At 46.8% G+C, this 1,509-nt stretch overlaps 1 protein-coding gene across 1 annotated transcript in view; it reads left to right on the top strand.

Moving 5' to 3' along the window:
• Positions 1–176: 176 nt before the first annotated feature.
• Positions 177–1,509, top strand: part of LOC101997143 (E3 ubiquitin-protein ligase TRIM31-like) — a 15,476-nt gene continuing 14,143 nt past the window's right edge. Inside the window, exons 1-2 of the mRNA XM_005370851.1 lie at positions 177–587; positions 1,005–1,100. Coding sequence (XP_005370908.1) covers positions 177–587; positions 1,005–1,100 — 507 coding nt within the window. The remainder of the gene's footprint in view (positions 588–1,004; positions 1,101–1,509) is intronic.

Here is a 1,509-nt window from a genome sequence, read left to right as displayed (position 1 = left end):
AAGTTTTCCTCTTCTCTGTTGTTATTTACTCCACCCCCTCTTCATTTGTTCTTCTCTAGTCTTCCAATTGAGAGGCTCTTGAGCCTCTGCTTCCTGTTTCATTTTCTCTTGCCAGTCCTGGCACCTGCCTCGGACTTCTGGGCTTTCACATATCAAGTTAGCCTTGCTGCTTCATCATGACAAGCCTAAAGCGGACCAGCAAACTACTGGAGGATGTGATCTGCCCCATTTGCATAGAAATTCTACAGGATCCTGTCACCATTGACTGTGGGCACAACTTCTGTCTGCAATGCATCAATCAGAAAACTACAGCTACAGAAAACCCCCAATGTCCACTCTGCAAACTCCCTGTGGATAAGAATGCATTCAAGCCCAATAAGCAGTTGGCTAGTCTTGCAGAGAAATTCCTAGCTATAGATCCTGCTGAGGTCCAATCTGAAGAAGAGCCAAGATGTCAGAAGCACAAAGAAAAGTTCCATTATTTCTGTGAGAAAGATGGAGAGTTCCTCTGCTTGGTGTGTCGTGACTCCAAGGACCACAAAACCCATGAACTTACCGTGATAGATGAGGCTGCCCAGAACTACAAGGTAGGCACCTGTCTCCTTCTCTGTCCCCAGCTCAGCAGAGTAGAATTCCCTGGGGACCTGGGAACTGCTGCCTTTTCCATCTGATTGGCACTAACTGCTGCACTCTTAACACTTGAATTGGCAGTTTGCAGCTGAGCCCAGTGAGCTCAAAGACCCAGGTTCTGGGAAATTCCAATCTGTACTCAAGGCAAGAAGAATAATCAGAATAGTACTTTGGGGGCAGGGGAGAGACTAAAGGCACTTACCACCAAGTCTGAGGACTTGACTTTGACCCTAGGATCACATAATACAAGGAGAAAATTGGGTTGATCCCTGAGAAAGAAAGGGGGGGGGCTGCTAATAATAACATCAGTACTCTGGGATATCTTCCCTGCCTTCCTAGGGGCAGAACCTGACTGAAGCATTCTCTCCCCACAGGTGCAGATTGAGACACAGGTCCAGCATTTGGGGCAAAAGGACAAGGAAATAATTAAAGAGAAAAAGGAAGGTGAAGGAGCAATCCAGCTGTTCAGGGTAAGAAATATTGACTCCAAACATGTCTAAGGAAGTTGAGCATCTCTGTTGAAGAAATGTCTGAGCACTCCTTATACACCAAGCTGGAACAAAATCCTGCTGACAAGATGGCCAGGGCAGAACAGAGGGTGTGGTGCCTGAGCCTTGCACCTGAGCTGTATTGACCTACCTGCCTGGGTGCTGCTTCACTGAACCAGGAGGGCTTCTGCTCCTCCACCCACAGCAGGCCTTGTAAGGACCACGCGTGCACACACAGACACACTACACACAGGAAAACACACACACACTGGCTCACACAAGCCCCTTTTTACTAGAGACTGATTGTACAGTAAGAAAAGATAAGAGACTATGACACCACCAAATGTCTCCACCTAATTTTGATTTTACTTTTTTTTTTAAAGGTTTCTGC

This window comes from Microtus ochrogaster, unplaced genomic scaffold (genome assembly GCF_000317375.1).
Source record: "Microtus ochrogaster isolate Prairie Vole_2 unplaced genomic scaffold, MicOch1.0 UNK87, whole genome shotgun sequence".
NCBI classification, from domain to species: Eukaryota; Metazoa; Chordata; class Mammalia; order Rodentia; family Cricetidae; genus Microtus; species Microtus ochrogaster.
Note: the sequence above shows the minus strand (reverse complement) of the source record. Positions and strands in the feature narration are given on the sequence as shown.